The sequence below is a fragment of the Gossypium hirsutum genome, chromosome A06 (assembly GCF_007990345.1).
Source record: "Gossypium hirsutum isolate 1008001.06 chromosome A06, Gossypium_hirsutum_v2.1, whole genome shotgun sequence".
NCBI classification, from domain to species: domain Eukaryota; kingdom Viridiplantae; phylum Streptophyta; class Magnoliopsida; order Malvales; family Malvaceae; genus Gossypium; species Gossypium hirsutum.
The window spans coordinates 18,418,251-18,443,237 of NC_053429.1; the positions used below are offsets into that span (position 1 = coordinate 18,418,251).

Genomic DNA, 24,987 nt, shown 5'->3' on the forward strand with positions numbered 1-24,987 from the left:
GGATTTCACAAGTTGGAATCGAGAGAAGACCTTTTACAAGTGCCACTGGTTTTTTCAGTTTTTTGGCTTCATATTCACAATCTGCCTATGGGATATATGTCGGAGGTAATGGCGCGTCAATTTAGGAATTTCATTGGCAAATTCATGCAGAAGAGAATTCTGCTGGATGGATGTTGGGGTCATTCGGTTCATGAGAATACGAGTAAAGATGGAAGTTCGGGTCCTATTGAAAAGGAAGAAGAGAATTATGCTGGATCAAAATTGTTTGGTTTACGCTTACTTTCGGTATGAAAAACTTACATTATCTTATTTCTTATGTGGGAAGCTTGGTCATGATGAAGGCTTTTGTCCAACTCAGATTACACTAAGGACACAGGTTGGGGTATTTGGTTGGGATATTTCATTGAGGGTAACTTCTAGAAGGAGGCTGACGACGGTATGCATGTGGCTACGAGAAGAAAATCTTAGGAGAAATCCATCAAGAGGGGATTTGGATGAAATGGACGAAATGGTTAGAGGAAACATGGCTAATTTATCTAATGTTGGTCATCAAGTATACAAGGAGAATGTAGTTAGTGGGTAAGTTACGAAGGGCAAATGGAGTTGGGTTTCGACATGGAGGACAACCCTTTGGGATTGAGGTACTGTACTCATGCTGGGAATTTGAATGTTTCCATTAAGATGGATTCATTAGATTTGGGCATCTCTACTGAAATATCAAAGGTCGCTGTTAAAAATGTTGGCCGAAAGCAATGAAAATTCTTAGCTAGAATGTTTGTGAATTGGGGCATTCATGGGCTATCAAATGTCTCAAAAATAAGTTGAGACAGATTAAGCCCCAATTACTATTTCTAATTGAAACAAAGGTAAATACAAAAAGAATGGAGTGGATATGAGAAAAGAGCGGATTTTCTAATGGTATAAATGTTGGTGCAAATGTGTCTAAAGGTGGGGTATCTCTAGGATGGAAAAATGATTGTACTGTTCAGTTAAGAAGTTTCTCTTCTTTGCACATTGATATGGAGATAATAGAAGGGGATGGGTTGTCTCATTGGAGGTTTACTGGTTTTTATGGGTCATCAAGAGAAAGGTAAAAAGAAGAAACATGGAACTTGTTAATGATTTTAGGAAGGAATGTTTCATTACTGTGGTTAGTGTTTGGTGACTTTAACAAAATTATGTATTCATTTGAAAAATAAGAGGCTTAGATTTGAGATGAATGAAAAATGAGAATGTTTCAAGAAACTATTGAAGAGTGTGATATCAATGATCTAGGATTTTCGGGTCAGTGGTTTTCTTGGGAAAGGGGTTGGCTACTGGATAATAACATACAAGAACGTTTGGATAGGGGGTCGCTAAATCGGCTTAGTGGGAGCTCTTCCTTAGTTATACGCTCAAGCATCTTACTCATGCTTTTTAGATCATTTTTCGATACCGGCACATACTACAAGCAAGGAAAGTATTTAGTTAGTATGGAAACGCCCCCTTCTGATTTAATGTGAATTGGGTTTTTAAAAAAAACATGTGAGGTGCAAATTAGGAATTTTTGAGAGTTGGTTAGGTTGGATGTACCGAAAAAACTAGAAGAACTGAAGACGAAATTAAGTGGGTGGGTGAAAGAGAATCATAAATAGAGGAAGCATAAAGTCTATGAGTTAACTATTTGGTTGGAAGAATTGAATTCTACTAACCCTGATGAGGATAATCTAGTTAAACTAACTAAAGTTAAGCTTGCATTGAATATGGAAGCAGACAAATAAAAGCTATTTTGGGAACAACAGGAAAGAGCAGAATGGCTCAGATTTAGAGATTGAAATATGCCATATTTCCATTAATTTGTATCTTATCATAAGAAAACGAATATCACCAGGGGATTGAGAGATAAGGATAGAGTATGGGTAATAGGGGAAAGGGAAATGGTTGCGATTGCTATATATTATTTCAAAGAACTATTCACGACTTCTTCGATATGGAGCTTTGTCATGTGTTTTCAGGAATATAACCTCGCATTTCGGAGGGCATAAATGATGAACTGTCAACTGCGTTCAAGGAAGATGAAGTGTTGGAAGCTGTTAAAAGTATGATGCCACTAAAAGCATCAGGTATAGATGAATTCCCAACTTTATTTTTTCAGTAATACTTACATGTTATTGGAAAGAAAGTAACTCAGTATTGCATTGATGCTTTAAATGGAGCAAATGAGTTTGATAATATCAATCACAAAAATATAATGCTGATCCCTAAAGGTAACAACCCGAATGTTATGTCACAGCTCAGGCCTATTAGTTTTTGCAATGTTTTATATAAGATCATAGCTAAAATAGTTTTCAATAGATTTAGAAAAGTGCTAGACATTTGTATTGATGAGGCCCAGTGGGCGTTTGTTCCTGGAAGGCAGATTATGAACAATATTCTTATTGCTTATGAATTATTGCACGCCTTCAAAAGGAGGCATCATGGCTTTTATACTTCGTTCACGTTGAAATTGGATATGAGTAAGGCCTATGATAGAGTTGAATGGATTTTTTAGAGAGGATGATAGAATGGTTGGGGTTCAATAGGGATTGGATTGACTTAGTGATGAGGTGCATAACATCGGTGTCATACTTGGTAGTCTTTAATGGTAATTAGGGAGAAGTGTTTCAACTTTCCTATGGATTCCGACAAGGGGATCCTTTAAGCCTTTATTTATTTTTAATTTGTGCAGAGGGCCTATCTAGTTTGCTTAATAAGGCGAAGCAAGATAAGTTAATTTGAAGCGCAAGAGTAGGGAGGTGTGGTTCGACAGTGATACATTTTTTTTTGTAGATGACAAAATTCTTTTTGGCTAGAAAAGTGTAGAGGAAGCGAATGAGATGAAAACAATTATATTAGAATATGAATGAGTGTTAGGCCAAGTGGTCAATTTTAATAAATGGCTCATTTACTTTAGTAAAAATGTTGATAGTATAATGAAGGAATGAATTGGGGATGTTCTGGGAGTACGGATTTCGAGTAACCCAAAAAAGTATCTTAGGTTGCCAACTATTGTTGAGTGAAGAAAGAAGGAAGCATTTGTGAGTTTCAAAGTGAGATTATAAATGAATAGAAAGTTGGAGTGTTCGCCATTTGTTAGCAGGGGAAAAGAGGTCTTTATTTCATCCATTTTAAAAGGAATTCCAATTTATGCCATGTAATGTTTTTTATTACTGATTATGTTGTGCCGCAAGTTAGAAAGTGTTATTAATAGATTTTAGTGGTGTAATAGTACCACAAAAAGGGTGTACATTGGTGCTGGTGGAGGTTGCTCTGCAGATTGAAATCCAAAGATGGGTTGGGCTTTCAATATTTTGCCATATTTAATGTGGCTTTATTAGGGAAACAGACTGAGAGATTATTAGTGAATTTAGATTTTTTGTTTGCTCATGTGATGAAAGCTATATATTATCAAGGATGGAGTTTTATGAATTCAAGGTTAGGGTCTTACCCTTCATATACCTAGCATAGCATTTGGAGTGCCTGAAGGTTGATAGAGCAAGGCAGTGGTTATAAAGTGGGCAGTGGGGCGACAATAAATATTTGAAATGACCTCTGGTTGTTGGGACTTTGTAAATGGAGAGTGTGTTGTTAAAATATTGATGTTAATTATACAAAAGTAGAAAATTTGATAAACTTGAACTCAAATATCTGGAAGTTAGATGTGTGAAACATGATATTTAATAGTGGTCATGTAGAAAGGATTATAAAATCTCGCTTTGTAGCTTTGCCCGAATTTAGGAAATTTGTGGCGAGGGGATAATACATGAGTTTATTCAGCCAAGAGTGGCTACAAATGACTCATAATAGAGGATGCATGTCACACCCCAAAACATAAGGGGTTAGTTGTAATGAATAAGCCAGGAAAAAGCCTTAGGCTTGATGGTTAAGTCGGAAACCATCTATTGGACTAGTGGTTCATCCAAAACGTATTACCAACTTTTATTTGCACAAATGAATGGTTCATTTGTAATAGTCTGGGTTTGACCCTAGTCAGAATAGTGGTTTTGGGACCACAAATCCGAGTCTGAAAAATATTTTAATATTATTTTCTGTGTTTGCAATATGTGAATTTATATCTGCGAAATTTCTGTGATTTAATTTGTCTGTTTCTGTGCTTAATTATGAAAAAGGACTTAATCGCAGTCACTGCAAACATAGCTTTCTATATGCTTAAGTGCCTAATTGATTTGTCTTGTTAAATATGAGGTCTTTAAGATGCAATGAGACCATTGTTATATGGTATGGACAATTATGGACATTAGTGGATGGAAATTAATGTTTTATTAACAAGGCTAAAATGGTAAAAAGTGTATAATGATATATTAAATAAAAATAAACCATGAAATGGTTTTGCATGTTCATCATTTTTTTGGCCGAATATTACCATGGAAATAGGGTTTGAATGCTCAAATAATTCGGCACTTTGAGGAAGCAATTGTAAGTTCATTTTGACCCGGTTTTTAGTAATTTTTACGTTTCTGTGATCGTTGCTTCGTGTTCTTCAAAGCCCATGTCTGAATTTCTGTTTCTCTTAAAGATTTCATGAGATGCCATTGTTGATATCATGAGTTTTGAAATGTTTTTGGATGAATTTTGAAGGCTTGGTAGATGGGGTATAAGTTTTGTCTTTAAATTTTGATGTAATAGAGTCATTTGGACTAATTTGTGAAAGTGGGGTTTTAAAGGACTAAATTATGAATTAATTATGTTATTTGGACTTGTATGGAAGCTATGTATATTTGGCCAAGCTATAGTCTTGGTGAATTTTGCATATTTGTGATTTTGTGAAAAATAGACTAAATTGTCAAAGTTTGAAAATGTAAGGGCTAAAATGAAAGGTGCCCTAAATATGTATTCATGGATTATTTTGAGTGAATGAATGATTGAATGGTTGAATTTGAATTGTATTAGATCAAGAACAAAGAAAATTGGACTTAGATCGAGGGAAGTCTAAAATAGTTGAATAGTCGACTCGTTCCGTTTGAAATCCGTACGAGGTAAGTGAAATTACAATTACGTGTTAATTGAAATAAATTCTGAACATATAAATTGTAATCTGTATTGGATGGCCTTGAGTGCCTGATGTATATCTTTGGAGTAAAGTATGATAATATGTTAATATCTGAAAAACTCTGTATGTTCTAAGCAAAGTTGACATCTGTCTGTGACATCGTGTAAGACTGTGTTTTGGACACAGGCCTTGATTGAGATTTACGTATAAGACCATGTCTAGGACATCGGCATCGTATCTGATTTCGTGTAAGACCCTACTGGGACAGAGGCATCGATATTGAATTACATGTAAGACCACTTCTGGGACGTCGGCATTGTACTTGATTATGAGCATCTGTATCGTTTCTGACCCATCTAATTAAAGCGTACGAAATCTGAGATTGAGTATATGAATTGTATAACCTATGCAGGTACGTTTGTATCATACTAAAATTCCTGAATATGAAAAACTTTGTCTCTGTGAAATATGTATGGAAATGAAGCATGACATATATGCAAACAAAGGAGCATGGTTAAGTTTATGAATTATTCTATGAAATGGTTATGAATCTAGATGGTTGAATGGTACATATATGCTTTAGTAATGTATTTGGCTTACTAAGCTCTTTGTAGCTTACTCTGTGTGTTTACTGTTTGTTTTACATTTATTGTAGCTACTGAAGGTTTAGGGATAGTCGAGGATCATCACCACACTATCGATCTCATTTTGATATTTTTGAAAGCATAAATATTTTAAAGTATGGCAGTATAGGCTAGAAGGTCTATGTATATAAGTTTTCATGTGTATATATTATGCCATGAGAGTTGGCTAACAATGATGAGTTGTGTATAGTTTTGGTGTATGTTTGTAATGTGCTAAGTTTTAATGTGTTTTGGTCATTCTTAACCATGGAATTGGTTGGAAATTTTGGTGTGAATGTTGTATATTATTGTTTGTAGGATTGAACCCAAAAGGGGTGGCAAATTGGCTTTAACCAAGCCTGCTTGGTGCCACACGGTCAGGGTATACGAGCGTGCCTTGTTGTCGTGTAAGAAAAGCAGTATTTTTCTAAGAACCACACGGTCTCGACACATGGGCGTGTCATATGGCCGTGGGCTAAAGTCTGTAGCTAGCTAAGTATCACACGGCCATAGTACACGGGTTTGCTTATTGTCCGTGTGAAAAAGTCAGTATAGGATCTATTTTTGGCACGGCTGGTTCACATGGGAGTGTCTAGTGCCCGTGTGTACCACACGGCCTAGCACACGGGCGTGTGACTTTAACAGTTTGAAAGAATTGGTTAAGTTCTGGAAATTCTAAATAAGTTCGGTTTAGTTCTGACCTTTCTTTAAATGGATATTTTAGGTCTCGCAGACCATAATTAGAGATGATTGTTATGAAATGATGTTAAATAGTATCTGCGATTCTGAATTGGTTCGAAATGTTCTGTCTGTCTGGTAATGCCTCGTAATCCTAATCTGATTTTAGTTACGGGTTAGGGGTGTTACATTTTGTTGGTATCAGAGCTATGGTTTAGTCAGTTCTAGGACTACTATAGCTTATTTAAGTCTAGCTATACATGCCATATATCTGAATTTGTGATAGTGTGATGACTCCTGACATTGAAATGTGCTTTTATATAGCAAATGGATCCCGATAAAGCTGTACTTGACGATGTTGAAAGTAATGCTTCTACTCCCGCGCAAGGGACGGTGCAAGATGATTCATGATCGGCTATACGTAGCCGTGATAGCGAGGCTAAGCAAGCCTTTTATCAGATGATGAACGATTGGTTCACTTAGTATATTAGAACCAATCGGATTGTACAATAACCTCCACCCTCGGTTAATCCTCCTCAAACTTCTGATATGCCACGAGTGAATCCGGTACAGTTGAGTAGACCACCAGTTGATAAGATTAGAAAATATGGAGCTGAAGAGTTTCGAGCAACAAAAGATGATGCTGAAGGAGCCGAATTCTGATTAGAGAATATAATACGAGTGTTTGATGAAATGTCTTTGAATCCTAAAGAATGTGTGAAATATGTTGTTTCACTTTTGAGAGATACGACGTACCATTGGTGGAAAACCTTAATATCTGTGGTTCCGAGAGAACGAGTTACGTGGGATTTCTTCCAAGCAGAATTCTGAAAAAAATATATCAGTCAAAGATTCATCGATCAGAAACGCAAAAAGTTTCCCGAGTTTAAACAAGGCCATATGTCTGTCACTGAATACGAACGTGAGTTTGTGAGATTGAGTCAGTACGCTCGAGAATGTGTATTGAATGAAGCAATAATGTGCAAAAGGTTTGAAGATGGACTAAACGAAGATATTCATTTGCTAGTTACGATTTTAGAGATTAAAGAAATGGTAGTGCTCATTGAGCGAGCTTTTAATGCTGAAGAATTAAGTAAAGAGAAAAGAAAAGATGATTTTGAAGCTAGAGATGCTAGACAGAGATATTCGGGTAGATCATTCAATCTGAGTCAAAGAAATTTGAAGATGATCAAAACTGTTCAAAGACTGATGTAAGATATTCGAACCGAGATCGAGCTAGATTGCACTCGAATTCTAGAGCTCCTGTTACTTCTGTTGCAAGTGTTGAAAATGTTCGATCTGAAAAACCTGAATGTAAACACTGTGGTAAAAGACATCCGAGAAATTGTAGATTGAATGGCCGAGCCTATTTTCGATGTGGATCTTTGGATCATTTTGTAAGAGATTGTTCTGAACCTGTTGAGCAAGAGAATGTATAGAATCAGAGACCGAGTAACACCTCAGTTAGAGGTAGACCTTCCAGAAATTTGAGAAATGCAAGTCAAAGAGCTACTGGGGATACTGCTGTTAGATCTAAGGCCAAAGCACCTGCCAGAGCCTATGCTATCCGAGCTTATGAGGAAGCTTCATCACCAGAGGTGATTACTGGTATTTTTACTCTTTATGATACTTCTATGATAGCATTGATAGACCCTGGATCAACGTATTCTTATATCTGTATGAATTTAGTACACAGCAAGAGTATCAAACCCCTTAGGCAAAAGTGTCCTAGTTCATAAAGTTTACAAGTATAGCCTGTTAATGATTCGAGGTGTTTGTTTTCCTGCTGATCTGATGCTTTTTCCTTTTGACGAATTTGATATAATTCTGGGAATAGATTGGTTAACTCTGCATGATGCTATTGTGAATTGTAAACGAAAAGTCATTGATTTAAGGTGTAAGAATGATGAAATAATTCGAATTGAGTTTAGTGATTTGAATGGACTACCAGCTGTGGTATCTGCAATGAAAATACAAAAATATGTGAAGAAAGGTTGTGAAGCCTACTTAGCTTATGTGTTAGATTCGAAAGTGAATGATAAGAAAGTTGAATCTATGCTTGTTGTTTGTGACTTCTCTGATGTGTTTCCTAAAGAACTACCTGGTTTGCCTTCAATTTGAAAAGTCGAGTTTGGCATTGAATTAGTACCTAGTACTACTCCGATTTCAATAGCTTCGTATAGAATGGCTCCGACCGAGTTAAAGGAATTAAAATCTTAGTTGCAAGAATTGACCGATCGAGGATTTGCTAGACCGAGTTTTTCACCTCGGGGTGCTCCTGTTCTATTTGTGAAAAAGAAAGATGGCACAATGAGAATGTGTATTGATTACAGACAGCTTAATAAAGTGACTGTAAAGAATAAATACCCTCTGCTTAGAATTGATGATTTATTCGATCAGTTGAAAGGTGCAACTGTGTTTTCAAAGATAGATTTGAGATCGGGTTATTATCAGTTGCGAGTAAAGGACTCTGACATTCCAAAAACTACTTTCAGAACGAGGTACAGACACTATGAATTTTTAGTTATGCCTTTTGGTTTAACTAATGCACCTGCTGTATTTATGGACTTAATGAATAAAATTTTCAAACCATATCTAGATCAATTTGTTGTTGTATTCATAGATGATATATTAATTTATTATCGTGATGAATTTGAGCATGCTGAACATCTGAAAATAGTGCTACAGACTCTGTGAGATAAACAGTTGTATGCAAAGTTTAGTAAATTTGAATTCTGGTTGCGAGAAGTTGGTTTTCTGGGTCATATTGTATCAGCTTCCGGTATTCGAGTTGATCCGAGCAAGATTTCAGCTATTCTGGATTGGAAGCCTCCGAGGAATGTATCTGAAGTCCGCAGTTTTCTGGGACTTGCTGGTTAGTACAGACAATTTGTAAAAGATTTCTCTATGATAGCAACTCCGTTGAAAAAGTTGCTCCAGAAAGATGTGAAGTTTGAATGGTCTGAGCAATGGCAGAAAAGTTTTGATCGGTTAAAAGCTCTGTTAACTGAAGCTCTGGTACTAGTACAACCTGAGTCAGGTAAAGAATTCGTTGTTTGCAACGATGCTTTGTTGAATGGACTCGGTTTTGTTTTAATGCAAGAAGGAAAAGTTGTTGCTTATGCTTCGAGACAATTAAAGCAGCATGAGAAGAACTATCCGACACACGACCTTGAGTTAGCTGCCATTGTGTTTGCTTTGAAGATCTGGCGTCACTATCTGTTTGGTGAGAAATGTCATGTGTTTTCTGATCATAAAATTCTGAAGTATTTAATGACACAAAAAGATTTGAATTTACGACAGAGAAGATGGTTAGAACTGTTAAAAACTATGAACTTGTGATTGATTATCACCTAGGAAAAGCAAATGTAGTTGCTGATGCTTTGAGTCGAAAATCATTATTTGAAATGAATGCTCGTTTAGTTTTGCCTGATGATTGTTTAGTTTTAGCTGAATTAAAAGTGAGACCTTTGTTTCTGCAATAGATTATTGAAGCTCAGAAGATTGATAATGAAATTATGGCTAAACGAACTCAGTGTAATTCTGATTCTGGTTCTGAATTCCGGATAGATGTTGATAATTGTCTGAGGTTCAGAAATAGACTTTGTGTTCCAAGAAATCCAGATTTGATTCAAACGATTTTGAGTGAAGCCCACAGTAGTAGATTTTCTGTACATCCGAGAAGTACGAAAATATATAACGATTTGAAAAAACTATATTGGTGGTCGAGAATGAAAATAGATATTTCTGACTTTGTTTCAAGATGTTTGATCTGTCAGCTAGCTAAAGCTGAGCATTAGGTGCCATCTGGGTTATTACAACCAATTATGATTCCGGATTGGAAATGGGATCGTGTGACCATGGATTTTTTTCGGGTTTACCTCTGTCTCCAAAAAAGAAAGACGTAATTTGGGTTGTAGTTGATCGTTTGATGAAATCAGCTCATTTTATTCCGATTCGGTTTGATTATTCGCTTGATAAGCTAGCTGAGTTGTATATTTCTGATATTGTGAGATTGCATGGTGTGCCATTGTCAATAGTGTCTAATAGAGACCCGAGAGTTACATTGCGATTTTGGAAGAAATTGCAAGATGCTATGGGTACTAAATTGCATTTTAGCACTGCTTTTCATCCACAAACAGATGGTCAATCTGAATGGATTATTCAAATACTTGAGGATGTATTGAGATGTTGCATTCTTGAGTTTGAAGGTGCGTAGGAACAATACTTACCCTTGATTGAATTCGCTTATAAGAATAGCTTTCAATCGAGCATCAAAATGGCACCGTACGAAGCCTTATATGGTAGAAAGTGTAGAACTCCATTATATTAGTCTGAACTCAGTAAGAATAAGATTTACGGTATTGATTTGATAAAGGAAACTGAATAGAAGGTCAAAGTAATCCGAGATAGTCTGAAAGCTGCCTATGATCATCAGAAATCTTATGTAGAGTTAAAACGAAAAGATATCAAATATGAGATCAGTGATAAAGTGTTTTTGAAAGCGTCTCCATGGAGGAAACTGTTCCGATTTGGCAAAATGGGGAAGTTGAGTCCTAGGTTCATTGGACCGTTTGAAATCATCGAGCGAGTTGGACTGGTTGCTTATAGTTTGAGGCTACCATCTGAGTTAGAAAACATACATAATGTATTTCACGTATCGATGCTTCGACGGTACAGATCTGATCTGTCCCATGTGATATCCCTTTCTGAAATTGAGATTCAATATGATATGACTTACGAAGAAAATTTGATCCGTATTTTAGCTCGCGAGATTAAATAGTTACAAAATATGAAAATTTCTCTAGTTAAAGTGATGTGGCATCGACACGGAGTAGAAGAGGCTACGTAGGAGCTTGAGGATGCAATGAGACAACAGTATCCGAATCTGTTTAATGGTAAGATTTTCGGGGACGAAAATCTCTAAGGGGGTGAATTGTAACAGTCTGGTTTTGACCCTAGTCGGAATAGTGATTTCAGAACCACAAATCCGAGTCTAAAAAATATTTTAATATTATTTTCTGTGTCTGCGATATGTGAATTTATATCTGCGAAATTTCTGTGATTTAATTTGTTTATTTCTGTGCTTAGTTATGAAAAAGGACTTAATCGCAGTGAATGCAAAAGTAGCTTTCTATTTGCTTAAGTGCCTAATTGATTTGTCTTGTTAAATATGAGGTCTTTAAGATGCAATGAGACCATTGTTATATGGTATGGACAATTATGGACATTAGTGGATGGAAATTAATGTTTTATTAACAAGGCTAAAATGGTAAAAAGTGTATAATGATATATTAAATAAAAATAAACCATGAAATGGTTTTGCATGTTCATCATTTTTTTGGCCGAATATTACCATGGACATAGGGTTTGAATGCTCAAATAATTCGGCACTTTGAGGAAGCAATTGTAAGTTCATTTTGACCCGATTTTTTGTAATTTTTACGTTTCTGTGATCGTTGCTTCGTGTTCTTCAAAGCCCATGTCTGAATTTCTGTTTCTGTTAAAGATTTCATGAGATGCCATTGTTGATATCATGAGTTTTGAAATTTTTTTGGATGAATTTTGAAGGCTTGGTGGATGGGTTATAAGTTTTGTCTTTGAATTTTGATGTAATAGAGTCATTTGGACTAATTTGTGAAAATGAGGTTTTGAAGGACTAAATTATGAATTAATTATGTTATTTGGACTTGTATGGAAGCTATGTATATTTGGCCAAGCTATAGTCTTGGTGAATTTTGCATATTTGTGATTTTGTGAAAAATGGACTAAATTGTTAAAGTGTGAAAATGTAAGGGCTAAAATGAAAAGTGCCCTAAATATGTGTTCATGGATTATTTTGAGTAAATGAATGATTGAGTGGTTGAATTTGAATTGTATTAGATCAAGAATAAAGAAAATCAGACTTAGATCGAGGGAAGTCCAAAATAGTTGAATAGTCGACTCGTTCCGCCTGAAATCCGTACGAGGTAAGTCAAATTACAATTACGTGTTAATTGAAATAAATTCTACACATATAAATTGTAATCTGTATTGGATGGCCTTGAGTGCCTGATGTATATCTTTGGAGTAAAGTTTGATAATATGTTAATATTTGAAAAACTCTGTATGTTCCTAAGCAAAGTTGACATCTGTCTGTGACATCGTGTAAGACCGTGTTTTGGACACAGGCCTCGATTGAGATTTACGTATAAGACCATGTCTGGGACATCGGCATCGTATCTGGTTTCGTGTAAGACCCTGTCTGGGATAGAGGCATCGATATTGAATTACATGTAAGACCACGTTTGGGACGTTGGCATTGTACTTGATTATGAGCATCTATATCGTTTCTGACCCATCTAATTATAGCGTACGAAATCTGAGATTGAGTATATGAATTGTATAACCAATGCAGGTACGTTTGTATCGTACTAAAATTCTTGAATATGAAAAAACCTGTCTCTGTGAAATATGTATGGAAATGAAGCATGACATATATGCAAACAAAGGAGCATGGTTAAGTTTATGAATTATTCTATAAAATGGTTATGAATCTAGATGTTTGAATGGTACATATATGCTTTAGTAATTATACCAATTGTATTTGGCTTACCAAGCTCTTTGTAGCTTACTCTGTGTGTTTACTGTCTGTTTTACATTTATTGTAGCTACTGAAGGCTCGGGGATAGTTGAGGATCATCACCACACTATCGATCTCATTTTGGTATTTTTGAAAGCGTAAATATTTTAAAGTATGGCATGTATAGGCTAGAAGGTCTATGTATATAAGTTTTCATGTGTATATATTATGCCATGGGAGTTGGCTAACAATGATGAGTTGTGTATAGTTTTGGTGTATGTTTGTAATGTGATAAGTTCTAATGTGTTTTGGTCATTCTTAAGCATGAAATTGGTTGGAAATTTTGGTGTGAATGTTGTATATTATTGTTTGTAGGATTGGACCCAAAAAGGGGTGGCAAATTGGCTTTAACCAAGCCTACTTAGTGCCACACGGTCAGGGTATACGAGCGTGGCTTGCGGCCGTGTACGAAAAGCAGTATTCTTCTAAGAACTACACGGTCTCGACACATGGGCGTGTCATATGGTCGTGGGGTAAAGTTTGTGACTAGCTAAGTATCACACGGCCATAATACACTGGCGTGGCTATTGGTCGTGTGAAAAAGTCAGTATAGGACCTATTTTTGGCACGGCTGGTTCACATGGGAGTGTCTAGTGCCCGTGTGTACCACACGGCCTAGTCACACGAGCGTATGACTTTAACAGTTTGAAAGAATTGGTTAAGTTCTGGAAATTCTAAATAAGTTCGGTTTAGTTCCGACCTTTCTTTAAATGGATATTTTAGGTCTCGCAGACCATAATTAGAGATGATTGTTTATGAAATGATGTTAAATAGTATCTGTGATTCTGAATTGGTCCGAAATGTTCTGTCTATCTGGTGATGCCTCGTAACCCTAATCCGATGTCGGTTACGGGTTAGGGGTGTTACATCATTTACAATATTTTAGTCGACAGTCATCTGCTCGACTAGTGTTTCATTTACTATGTATTAGCAAATTTTACCTGCATAAATGGAAAATTCATCCACCAATACGTTTTAATCATTAGCAGTTCAACTGTAATGATGAATGGTTGATCCACAACGTGGGGGGTTCTGGGGAACTCCAACTGTGGTGTGTTACGATGGGGTATGAACCTTTTGTGATAAATTAAAATTTCATTGCATTCATAAGCATTCATATAGATGTGAATATTGAGATATTATAGTGATGAGTTGACCTGAAATACCAATATTTAGAATTGCTATTCAATTGTGATAATTCTATAAATGGATATTTTGTACGATTTGTTTACTGTTTGCACTGGTTTTCTTGTGATTGAACCCACATTGAGCTTCATAAGCTCACTCCCCCTCTTATTTCCATTCTTATAGATAACCCACCAGGTTAGGGCGTGGACTCGACATACAGAAGGTTTGCCTGAGATCAATTCTTTATCAAAATATTTTAGATTTATTACAAGATATCTTTATTATTCAGAGTCTGTATCATTTTATTTTATTTGAATTGTGGCATGAGACTTTGATTTTGGATTTGTTTAGCATGCATTGTAATTTATTTGAATTTAGAATAATGAAACATGGATTTAGGATTACTTTAGCTTAAAAACTATCCTACTTTTTCTTAATTAAAACTAGGTTGAATATCACTTTTTCAGTGCTAGTTTATAAATAAATTTTGAGTAATAAATAAATTAGAAATTAACTAAGTTTTAAAAAATAGTCACCATTATAAGGAATACGTTTTACGTAATCATTTTTTTGATAACTCGTGGGTTTTTATGAAAATATGCTAAGTGATCTGTTGGAACTCGGTGTAGTGGATTAAACTAGTTTTTGCATTTAAGGAGCTTGAATACAAGAATTTTCGTTATGTTCTAGTTAAGTCTTCGTAGTTTTGTTTATATTCAATAAAATGTGCAAATTGAGTCTTTTATTGACCTTAGGGGTGGAATGAGGCCTAAGGGTGAGCTAACGTACTTTGTGAGTGTGCAAGAGACAATTAGAAGGCACACTAAACATATACTGGTCGCTATGTTGCAACACTGATAGCTCAATGTCATAGCATAGGGAACATAATGAAGAAAACTCAACTTTGCCTTCAATGTCGTGACATAGACTGAAGGTGTCGCAAGATACCTCTGAATATGGCTATAGAGGAGCATACTAGTTGCTATGTCGTGACACAGGTCCTGGTGTGTCACAACATAAAATCTATGTCAGAAACTAAACACGAAGTAGGGGCATTTTGGTCTGCACAATCCTTAAAGCTTTAGAACGTCAGTTAACCTAGGTTAAGGACGTCGGCCACCTAAAGGCTATAAATAGGTTCATTTTTCACCTGTTAGAGACATTATTCCTTTTAACTTAGATTCTTTGTGTAAAATTTAGTTTAGTATTTCCTTTCATTCTTACGTTTTAGTTTTATTTAGTTGTTCTTATCAATTTCAAGAGATCTGAATTATGGAATGATTTAACTCTGTGGGTTGGCACTTAATCTCAATACAATCAGGGTTTTTCATTTACTCTATCTAGTTATTTAATCAGAATGCTATCTCCTTACATCGATTATATATTGTTTATGGACATCATGAGGAACTATTCCTTCTATAAGAGATTAGTGAGTGGAGGTAAGATCTGTTAACTATTTTGTAGGGTTACTCATTGGATCAACTATTTGGGAAAGAGAGAACGTGAAACAAACCCTAGGCCTGACAACCCCAGGAAGTCATCAAGGTGGGAATTAACCCAAAATTGGTAATTACTATCTATGAATACCTTAACCCCAAACCAGTTTGGTCTGTGAGGTCGAAAGATAAGTAGTTCTTGTTGACTCATTATGTATGTGGAAGATCGAAAGATCCTGCTAGGGTAACGGCTAGTTGATTGACGAGGAAACTCAAAACATCAGTTGATGGAGATTACCAAAGCGAACTAATCACCCATAATTAGATTTGGTTTATTCTTCCTTTTTAATCTCTTGAATTTTATCTTTTTATGTTATTTTGTCTTTATTACTATTGAACAGTAGTATATTTATAGTGAGACCGGAATATCGTATCCACAAGAACTAAAAGTACTAGTAGTTACTCTCTTTTTATTATCTAGCCTAAGAATTTAAGGGTGTTTTTTTTAAGCTAAACTAATTTTCTAATTTATCTAAGATCACGACAGAGGCGAAAGTTGGAAAGTACTTTAGGAAACTAATTGAGAAGACAATACCTAATAAAGAATCCACTTAGACTTCACTTATTACCTTTGACTTAGACGATTTATTCACTTGACTTATTCCGTAGGAATCCCTAATTTATGTCAATATCTCTCTCGAGACTAAGAACAACTGACTCTAGGTTGATTAATTGAAATTTCTTTCTAATTAAAAACCCTATTGTCTCATTAACTCGATCTATGGATTTCCTTGTTAGATTTGACTCTAATCCGACAGATTTATGTCGTCCTATCTCTAGGATTGCATTCAACTCCGCTTAATTATGAATGATCTAATCTTAAACAGGGACTTTTGCTCTACTGAATAAGCACATCAAAAACCTGGATTAATATCCTAGAATATTAAAGCAAGAATTAAAACTCATAATTAAGAATAAGAACAAGTATTTATCATATAAATCAAAGCATAATAAGATTCGTCATAGGGTTCATCTCTTAGGTATTTAGGGAATTTAGTTCATAATAATAATGGAAAACACCTCAAAGTTTAGAAAACAAAAAACATAAAGAAACCTAAGAACTTCTAGGAAATTGGATGGAAATCTTCAGTCTTAATGTAGATCCTGACTTCGATGTGATTCCGATGGCTAGTTGCGAGTATTTTCTGCCTCTAACTCTATGTTTCCCCTTAATCCTCTTCTAGGGTGTTTATATAGGCTTTAGAATGCATCAAAACCCTCAAAAGTTTCCTTTTCTGAATAGAACTAGGCTTGGGCTCGGCAGGGACACGGCTGTGTGCCACGCCTGTGTGAAGTGCTCAGGCCGTGTGCAATATTGAGTTGGTTCTTAGTCGACACGTCCATAACACAAGAGCATGTGGTCTACCCGTGTGTCACACACGGGTGTGTGGATCACCCGTGTCTCACCCGTGTGGAAGTGCCTAGGCCATGTGAAATACTGTTTTAAGCCTAATTTTTTCGTTTTTGGCCCGTTTCTCGCTCTTTTTGCTATCCTAAGCTCTCCTGAGTATACAACATGAAATTAAAAGATTAGAAGCATCAAATTCACTAAAACCAAGGAAAAATCATTCATAAATATGCCAAGCAAGGGGTAAAAAAATATGTATAAATTACAGTTTATCACGTATACTTGCGGACATCGCCTTGTCTTTCTATATTTTTATTATAGTATTCACACTTTGGATGTTAGTACGTCCGGAGGCGGTCACTAAGTTTGCTTCTAAGATGAACAAATGTTTTTAAATAACTATTTTATAAACTTTGATAGCTTATTAGGCCCCTTCAATGGCCGATGTAATCTCCCGAATTCGGGTCTAACGTCTAGGTCAAGTTGGAGAAGTTATAATACAGATGCAGTAGATATCGATGAGGCAACTCAAAATACAATCTTAAAGGCTATCTATACAATGTTACAAAACCTAAGTGTTGCTAGTAAAATTAAGATTACATGCTGAAGAATCATTAATGATTATTTGCCTACATTAAGTAGTCTTCAGGCACAGAGAATTGCAATGGTGAGTTGTTGTCCTATTTTTCAATAGGCTGAAGAATCGGTAAATCATGTGTTTAGTGAGTGTCCCTTCACGCACCAAATTTTACAAAAGTTGAATGTGCTGTTCTCATCTTCCAATAGAGAAGACAGTTGAAAAATATGGTTAGCTAAGGAATTTATACATAGAAATCAGGATACATGCAAATTGTAGGTGATTATTTTTTGGGTATTATGGTATAATCACAATAGTATCTATCATGAAGGAGTTCATCAAAATGTTTACAGGGTACTAGCATTTATTAGAGCCTACATGCAAGAACTGGATAATCTGGATATAGTAATACTAGTCTTTCAAGGACCGAATTCTTACACATGGGAGTCTCCATCAAGAGATGTCATGAAAGTAAAATTTGATGCCACATTTGATCAAGTTACAAAAAGTGAAAAAACTAGGATTCTAATTAGAATCAATGAGGGATTTGTAATGGTAGCATGCATTTACCCATTTGAGCATGTGGTAGACTCAATGTCATAGAACCAAGGTCTTGTTTACGAGCCCTCGTCTTTATAAAGGAGTTAGGGTTTCAAAAGATTGTAGTGGAGGGGGATGCGCTAACAATTATAAAAAAGGTAAACTCTCTTGAGGAAGACAAATCAGAAATTGGTTTCTTGATCAATGAAATAAAAGAATGACTTAAGAGTTTTTTCTCGGTTGAGTTTTGACATGTACCTCGACAGGTGCATGAAGCAGCGCACTTGTTAGCCAAGGAAGGAATGAGGTATACATTACCCAAATTTTGAGTAAAGGAAGCACTAAAGGAGGTGGAGCCAGAAGCAAGGAAAAACTGATGAGCCATGCATAATGGGAGTTAATTTGGGTATTTTTTACGCTGGAGGATTCGAATGATTTGAGACTTCGATTCTGTCAAATAAAAAGGAATGGGAAAAGAATCAACGAAGATATGCCATTACTGGAGGGTGGGGGAAGAAGACATGTTTTGTTTAGACTAGAGATAAGTTTTGGATGCTTGAGCTTCAGAGGGAGTGATCTATCACAATTCATTATAACATATTAAACTATATTCTAAACTTAATAAGCTCGTAGGAGAACAATTTAGTTATGTTTTTGTTTAGTTTTCATTTTTAGTCCTTAGATAATAAAATGAGAGATTTCGATTATTTATAGGACCTTGTGGGCCAGCGGAGGCCTAAAAGTAGACTAAGATGTCTAGTGAGTGTGTAGGACATTATTCGAAGGCAAAAAGTTAGTAGACTGCCTTTGGTGTCGCGACACAACCCTGAAGACACGCCCAAGCCAGTAGGCTGCTAACCATGTCACGACCCAAGCTAAAGGGTGTCATGACACCGACGTGATGAGTCTAATTAAAAAGTCATGGGTATTTGTGTCCACACAACAAACTTTAACAAATATTAGTCAGCTAAATTAGGTCAAGGACCGACAACTAAACTTAGGCATACAAATAGGATTGCTCAGCATAGTTTATGGACACTTTTTACTAATTTTAATTTTCCATTTTCTATTTAGTTTTATTTTTACTTGTAATTTAGGTTTCTTTTCAGTTGTAAGCGTAGTTTAGTTTTTATTTCATTTTTCACAGAATGTAGATTGTGGATCTATCGAAATATTTGACAAATTACTGTTCACGCCATTATTAATATATTAAGATTCCTTTAATCTGTTTTCTTGATTTGCTTTTAATGTTTATATTTTTAATCAAGTTTATGATGTGTGTTAGATCCATCGGAAACTAATCTGCTAACAAGAGATTAACGAGTGGACGTGTGATTAATTGGCTTCTATGTAGAGTTTTTAACAAATGCGATAGGAAGAACTTAAAACCGTAGGCTTGACGACCCTAGAAAGTGATATAGGTAGGAATGAACCTAAAATTGGTATTATCTATTCATAAAAACCTCACCCTAATCTGGTCTGGACTGTGAGGTTGAGACATAAGTAGTTCTTGCCGACTTATTAGATTAGTGGAAAGCCGAGAGGCCCTACTAGGTTAATGACTTGTTGATTGGATAGAACCCGAAATAGGAGTTAATTATGAACACATAAGTGAGTTAGTCTTTTTGTCATTTAGATCTTACTAAATCTATAATTTGGTTTCCCGATTTTTTTGTATTCTTTAATTAGTTTAATAAAATAGCTTCTATTGCTACCTTAGGATTCATCGTAATATAGTTTAATTAAAATACTAACTAGACCGGTTAATGTAAAAATTACGATTAGTTTAGTCTCACCTCCCTTGGGTATAATCCTCGAAATACTTCCATACTTCGTTGTATAACTATATTATAAACCAACCCGTACACTTGTGGAAACCATATAATGCTTATATTTGGTTGCAGCATTCACACTCCAGATGTTAGTAAGTTCGAAGGCAGTTAAGTTGTTGGCGTCATTGCAGGGAAAGCAATGCCACTGAATTAATTTTGATTTTCGCGTTTAATAGGATAGTTAGGAAATTCTTAAATTATTTCTTTTATTTTTATTCGTTTAATTTGTTAACTTTTTTCTGTTACTTTGTGCATTTCAGTGTATGACTTGGAGTAGAGGCACACTTATAGAGCCAGCCATTGATCCATAAAGAATAATAAATAGAAATCATCGACAATAGCAACAACAAGAGATGCAAAATAACCCACCTATTGTGGTTGATCCACTACGCAACAATCTGCTCTTCGACGATCCTATAGTAGTTGAATAGGAATAGGATTATATAGGTAGAATAGGATTTAATTTCTTAAAATTGTTTAGAATTAGGATATGTATGTACCAAGCATCTTGAAATTCAAGAAATAAGGCCAAAATAGGGCCAGTTTCGCAACACGGAACCTCCGTGTCGCAAGACCAAGCCCAGCCACAAAAAAATTTGAAATTCAGCTCGATGTCGTGACACGGGTATCCCAGTGTCGCAACATTTGAGACAGTGGCCTCAGGATCTCAAAACTTCAAGGTTTTTCATGACACCAAACCTTGATGTCGCGACAATGAGAGACTGTTAGGGGTGTTGCAACACAGAACCCCTGTGTCACGACATCGCTGCGAAAATTTACAAGGTCGACTCGACCCGTTGCAAAATCCGTCAACTAATTCCTTATTTTTACCCAGATTTTAAACTAAAAATAGAATCCTATTTAAACTAAAATACCCCTAAAAACTAATCCTAAACACTCTCTAAGTTTAAAACCTCCCAAACTCTCCTAAAACTATTTTTAACACTTTTTTTTATACCTTCTTTCTTTGCTTTTCATTCTCTTTACTGCAACTTTTCTTTTTCTTCTCTTTTACTCTTAATTTGTGCAAGTATGAAGCGCTATATTGTCAAGGCATTCATAGCCAACTTATCCACGAAACGATAAGCATTCGGTGTAACAAGGTTAAGGGTTCCTTTGTCTATTTTACTGTTACATTGCATTAGTTAATACATTGCTTGATTATTAGTTTTTCTATTTGAACATCTTAGAGAAAATGCCTCCTAGGACAGCTAGAAAAACTATTGAAAAAGAAGCATCGATAAGCAAAAATCCCTCTAATTTTTCAAAGTTGAACATCAAATTGTTTTTCTTAAAGCTTCAAGGGAAGATGTTAATATAAGAGAGGGGTTTCGAGCCATCGATGATCTTGTGTAAAGAAATATGGGCATTGGTTCGGTACCATAGGTCAGAACATTTTTGTGTAACCCCCAAAGACACTGCTGTGATCCCTGTGGTACAGGAATTCTATGCATCATTTAGGAACTAGGAGTTTAAGCGACCCTATGATGCCATTTGGGAAACAAAAATAGTTAGGGGTAAAGAGGTGTGCGTCACCGTAAGAGAAATTTTTGAATTATACAATTTACCTTAATATGAATATGATTTTATTGATAACACTGATTTGACATATTTTAAATACATAGTTATGGATAAAACTATAAACTATTTAACCAAGGGTCGAGGTGAATGGAAGCACCAACCAGGTCTCGATATCCCCACTTCTTTTAATCAAGCAATTATGTTTCCTATTGAAAAAATATGGATTCAATTCTTAAGCACTCGGATTGCACCTGCTCTAAATGTATCTAACTTTAATACTTTTCGAGCTATACTATTGTATGGTATTTTTTAGAAAAAATAGATACACGTTGGGCGATGGATCTATCATAGCATGAAAAGATGCAAAAGGGGCCAAAAGGTCATGGTTTTCTTCTCCCACCTAGTGACATCACTATGTAAAAAGGCTAAGGTTCCAATGGAAACAAATGAGCAATTCATGAGGCCAATGAAGAGTCTGATGGAAGATTCAATATTTGCACTGCGTCGGGCTTTAACAAAAGCAAATTAAGGATTGGAACCAACACCGGAAATAATATATGGATGTCCTGGCGTCACTGATAAGGAAAACACTATCAACATCATGGAGAGGGTCGGAGGGAAGTAATATCCCAGATTTAGAGTGGGTCATACGGTGGATGTAGGATATAAGACTAGTGGGGCAGGAATTTGCAAGACAAAGCGATACAAGAATACCCGATCTACCTCTAAATAGATATGGCCTGATGTAATTCCATCAACCATCCAAGATGTAAGGAAGTGAGGAAGACGAAGGGAATGATAATGAGGAAGATGAGGAGGAGGAGGAGGAAGACATGGAGCATGACTCCCAAGAGGAGGATGACGATGATTATGAGGTGGTGTTTCAATCACAACGATCTACGCAGAAAGGGCAAGTCATCCACAACCCAACTCGACATGCACATTAATCAAGTGGGGGCTCCTCTTGAGGCCACATATTGGGCAAGGGAAAAGCTCCAATGGAGGGGTGGCAATCACCCCAATTTGATGATTAAAACTTTGTTCGTTTTGGGATATGTAAACAATTAATTTGGATGATTTCTATTTTTGTTTTTGCGTAAGAGTGGGATAATATTAGTATATATATTGTGTGTGTATGTTTTGTTTTCAAATATTCTACGCAAGCACCCTACACGAGGAGAGCATTACATTTACGAGCTTTAAATGAACAAGGAAGGAAAAACCTATCATAAGAATACAGTAATGCCATGATTAATCGGATAACTTCTTTCCTATATTCTTGAGGGATGCACATTAGGATCAATGTGCTATCTAAAGTGTGTAGGGGGTAACATAGGAAGTTTAAAATTTTTATGCTTTAAATTTTTTTATTTTCCTTGTCTAAAGTGTGTTTGAGCTTTTAGAAATGCAAGTGATTGGTTAAAAACGTGTATATAGGTTGATTGGATTTACTGTAAATTTGGCATGATAGTGAAAGATTTTAAATTATCAATTATTAGACTAATTAGTTATATATATTACACTGCAAATAGACATTAAGTAATTAAATGTACCAAATTGTAATATCCTTAAACAGGGCCTAGTAGTTTCGGGTATATTTTTTGGGTTCCAAGTGTGAAACTAGGAATTTATGGGGTTTCTAGTAATTTTTAAGTTAATTTAGAAGGTTAGTTTCATCTAAAATCGATTAAAAATAGTACAAAAAATAAAAAAAAATATTTTTAGAAAATTAATTTTAAAGTAATTAAATAATTATTAGTGAAAATAATTAATTTGGGTCAAAAAAGTTTTTAAAATAATTTTTATTGAGGGTTAATTGAGTTAAATTTAAATACTAATTAAATTGGATTTAATTGTAAAATAAGGGAATTTTTAGAGTATTTATTCGGAAAATAAACCTTAAAATTCAGAATTTTGGAAGGAAATGATTAAATGGTAAAGTAAGAGAAATGTGGGAGTGGCCATTAGGCAAATTCCCCAATTTTTAAATTTTTGGTGGGTTGTTTCAGTTTTAAACACAATGCATCTAACCTACTTTTCACACCATTTACATCAGATTAGAGAGCTATAAATTTCATTTTCTTTGCATATTTTTAAAGATCTATCATCGAAGAATAGATCCAACCAATTTTCTTTTCAAAATACTCTCTCAATTCACTCGAAATTATTCTCAAAAGTAACTAAAGATATTCTGAAATTTATCAAGCTTCTTAAATCAAGATTTTCAATTGATGAATTTAGACCGAATCCTAAACTTGTTTTTATGATGATTAGAAACATTTTTACATGATTTGAGAGTCAATTACATGTTCTTTTATCAATGTCATCTTTTTCAAAAGCTTAAGGTGCTTTAATGGTGGATCTTGACTTTTGAGAGGAAATCCACAAATCTATGGATGTTCTAACTAACAATGGATCTATTAAATGGTTTTCGATCTTATTTATCAAGATTAAACATGTTTTGTGAGGTAATTTGAAGAAATTTGAATTTCATCATTTTCATGAATTGATTTTCTAAAATTTTGTGAAATTGATTTAAATGTGAAATTAATGCTTATTTTATGTGTATTTGGTTTAGTATTGATGTTTAGAAGTGATTAGGAGGGCTAGAGAGATTGATTTTGTGAGGAATCGAGTTTTCGATTTGATGTTACAAATCCGGTAAGGTATCTTTGTGAGAAAATTTCGATTAACATATTTAATTAAAATTTATGTTTATCATAGAATTGCAAAGGTGGTAATGTCTACTTTACCTCTATTGAAGCTTCGAGTCTTGAAGAGGACAGAGATAATTGGAATTGAAGCTTGAAGTTGCCTAGTTGATTACTTGTTATGATAGAATAAAATTGTGTGGTGAGTGTTTCTAAAGGCGGTTTGGTAAATTGACCCTCAATTATGTTTAATTAGGAGCTTAGTTAATGATTTAAATTATGTAATTATGGTTAAATGGTCGATTTTGCAAGATTGGTATTAAATGTGCAAAAATTGAATTTGTATTGAAAAAAAATGGTAAGTAAACTTTTGGGTGGTGTTTATGTTATTTAATTAGATTAATTTTAAGGATGATTTAAAACATGTGCATTGAAATTTTCTATCATGATATGTTCGTGTTACAATTGGTAAATGAATATGGGGAATTGGTAAATGAATTGTTTGATTTAATTGGATGCTAAATGGCTATGTTACAAGTTACACATAAGCATCTTGTCACATTTAATTGAGCACAATAATGATTGATTTATATGCTATCTTTGACTGAATATATTGGCAACATGCATGGTGGATCCATTGGATATAGTTGACATGCCATAGGATTTGTAGGTACTCGCTATTATTTGTGACATTGTGAGCATATGGATCTGGGTGGATTGATTTGTTTGGAGTAGATAAAGGAGTGTTGAGCACGAGTCTCCAGTCAATGGGTTATTTGAGGCGCTATAAGGGAGCACGTGCTTCGGCCCGCTCAACTCGGTGGATTGTATTTGTTATTTGTGGGAGTTCAGAGATCTGTTTATCCGAGGTATGATCACACGATTAAGCCATGAGAAGTGTATGGCAATATATTTATGTGTGATTGTTGCTATATGAATTGA

General features: G+C 35.2%; 1 protein-coding gene across 1 annotated transcript; it reads left to right on the top strand.

Moving 5' to 3' along the window:
- The first annotated feature begins 597 nt into the window (after positions 1-597).
- LOC121230485 (protein rpi-1-like) lies at positions 598-22,341 on the top strand. Its single transcript, XM_041115379.1, has 3 exons — positions 598-723; positions 7,770-7,938; positions 22,169-22,341. The coding sequence occupies exons 1-3, from the start codon at positions 598-600 to the stop codon at positions 22,339-22,341; spliced, it is 468 nt and encodes a 155-aa protein (XP_040971313.1).
- Positions 22,342-24,987: the final 2,646 nt, after the last annotated feature.

What these genes read in the sequence shown, in the direction of transcription:
- LOC121230485 (XM_041115379.1), top strand. Translation starts at nt 598, where the DNA reads ATGGAGTTGGGTTTCGACATGGAGGACAACCCTTTGGGATTGAGGTAC. An exon ending in TCTCTACTGAAATATCAAAG is followed by an intron (nt 724 to 7,769) that starts GTCGCTGTTAAA and finishes GAGAATGTATAG; the next exon opens with AATCAGAGACCGAGTAACAC. An exon ending in ATCACCAGAGGTGATTACTG is followed by an intron (nt 7,939 to 22,168) that starts GTATTTTTACTC and finishes CCAAGATGTAAG; the next exon opens with GAAGTGAGGAAGACGAAGGG.